At 54.9% G+C, this 2,413-nt stretch overlaps 1 protein-coding gene across 1 annotated transcript; it reads left to right on the top strand.

Moving 5' to 3' along the window:
- Positions 1 to 258: 258 nt before the first annotated feature.
- Positions 259 to 2,076, top strand: LOC309451441 (inositol 1,4,5-trisphosphate receptor-interacting protein-like 1; the record flags this gene model as incomplete). Its single annotated transcript, XM_082075120.1, has 2 exons — positions 259 to 748; positions 857 to 2,076. The coding sequence occupies 2 exons, from the start codon at positions 259 to 261 to the stop codon at positions 2,074 to 2,076; spliced, it is 1,710 nt and encodes a 569-aa protein (XP_081931246.1).
- Between the last annotated feature and the right edge of the window lie 337 nt (positions 2,077 to 2,413).

The raw sequence follows: 2,413 nt of genomic DNA on the forward strand, positions 1-2,413 counted from the left end.
GGGCCGGGGCAGAAACGCGGCCCCCGGGGGTGGGTTCTCACCCTGCATGGAGGGCCCGGCCGCTCGCGGGAGCACCTTGGCCAGGGCACGGAGCCGCCGCCACCGGGGCCGGGGCAGCCCTTGCTGCATCCCAGCTGCCTCGGCCCCGTTCCTACCTGCCCCCAGCTCCTTGCGGCCCCCGGCCCCGCTCCCCCTTCACCTGCCCCCTCCCTCTCACCCAGCCCCACTGAGCCCCTTCTCTCCCTTCTCCTGCAGGACATGGCTCTCTTGGACATTTTCGTCGGGCTTTTTCAAATTCTTACCCTCAACGTGCAGTTGGTGGGCTATGACCTGGATGAGGAGACACACGAGCGCATGGAGCAGCGTGCGCAGATGCTGAAACGGGAGATGACTCGGCTGTGGCAGGAGATAGAGGAGAGGAGCCGCGAGCAGAGGATCCAGGAGCAGAGTGGCTTTGCCTGGGCACCCCTGCTCCTCTCTGCCTTGCAACACTGGCTGTGCTGGGCCCTTGCTGCACTCCTGGTCGTGCTCTTTGTGCTCTGCTGGTGTCTCAGGAAACGGAGCCGTGAGCCAGAGACAGAAGAGGAGAGCTCTGGTAAAAAGGTGGAGAAGGAGAAACAGGAAGGAGAGAATGAGGACGCAAATGAAGCTGAAGAAGCAAGTGATCATGCAAATGAAGCTGAAGAGAATGGTGATGCAAATGAAGACGAAGAAGGCAATGATGATGCAAACGAAGCTCAAGAAGAGCGTGATGATGCCAATGAACCTGACGAAGACAACGACGATGCAAATGAAGATGAAGGAGAGAATGATGATGAGAATGAAGATGAAGATGAGAATGATGATGAAAATGAAGATGAAGAAGAGGATGATGATGAAGACGAAGACGAAGATGGAGATGATGAAGAGAATGATGATGAAGATGAAGCTGAAGAAGCGAATGATAATGCAAATGACCTGGGAAGGTTTTTTGAGGAGGACATGCCGTGGCCGGTTCGGCACCTGGACAGAGATTGCAAGTTTGTGACGAGCTTTATGGAAATCTTCATCCGTGTCTACCAGTATATCTTCTCAAATACCTGTTTCCCAGTGCTGGAAAAAGCCATCGAGGTGGGCAGTGCCTTTGAAGGTTGGAGTCCCCGTGAGGAAGACATCACCTACCGCCTGATTTTGCCCCTGAAGCCTCCCCATGGACACATCTTCCACCTGGAGCCGGGCCGCGTGTGGCCAATGAGGAACTTCCGCATCCGTGTGGAGTTGGTGTGTACCTGTGAGATGGAGCAGCCGGCAGGAGAGACACGTTGCTTCCTCCACCACCCCGAGCAAGAGCACGGGAGGAATGCAGGCTTCAGCATCCTAGACGACCTCTGCACTGCCTCCTACCTAGATGTGCAGAAAACTGCGCGCTATTTCCAGATGTTCGTGAGACGTTCCTGGAGGGCTCTGCCTCTTTCAGGCATACGCCGCCTAACAGTGCTGCCCTCTGACCGCTCCTGCAAATTCTGTGTGACAAATCGCCGGGGGAAAAGGATTTTATTTGAGTTGATATTTGGGGTGCAAGAAGGCGACTCGGACATCTTTGTGAGCAGCCAGTATACAGAGGCTGCCTACACTCCAAGCACGATGTGGCCAGAGACCTATGCTGTGGCAGAGATGAAGTTCTTCAGGTATATTGCCAGAAAGGCACATCCTGACACCTGCTACCTCAGGTGCCTGCAGCTCTGCGTCCGCTGCCTGCTGGGCAGAGACTTTTCCACCTATACGCTGAAGACAGTTATGATGCACGTGCTGACCACCATGCCGCTGTCACCCTGGCACAGGAGGTATTTCTGGGAATGGCTGAATGACATCCTGCTCTACCTGCAGAGATGTCTGTACGAGAGACGCCTGAACCACTTCTTCATTGGCAATGAGAATGTGCCTGAGGAGATCATCTTGCCCCTGGAATTGCGAATGGCTGAACCCTTCAACCTCTTCCAGCACCTGACGCAGAATCCTTACGCCTCTGAGCACGCAAAGCTCGAGTTTGAGGAGCTGCGTAGTCGGGTTCATAGGATGCTTCTCGACGGACGCTGAAAGAAGCCATCCTGCACAGAGCTGTGTCTGCGCAGGTCACAGCTGCTGGCAGACGACCGTGTCTTCCAGGAAGAAGAAAGAGGGGAGAATGCAGGGCACGGAAAGGGAAGGAAAGGAAAGGGTGCCACACCTTTCCTGCCCAGCAAAAGCGCATCCTGCGGAGTGGGACACGATGCAGCTGAAGAGGCCATCAAGAGGAGTCTTGTGACAGGGACTCCATTACCACACGGACAGCAACTGCCCTCTCTCTCTCTTCAACAGCGTCCATTCCATTCCTTCTGGGAGCTTTACCATGAGCTAAGCTGCCCATAAGTGTTGTGTTTGAATAAAGGTTGTG

Source organism: Streptopelia decaocto (assembly GCF_964273445.1).
Source record: "Streptopelia decaocto genome assembly, chromosome: Z".
Lineage (NCBI taxonomy): Eukaryota > Metazoa > Chordata > Aves > Columbiformes > Columbidae > Streptopelia > Streptopelia decaocto.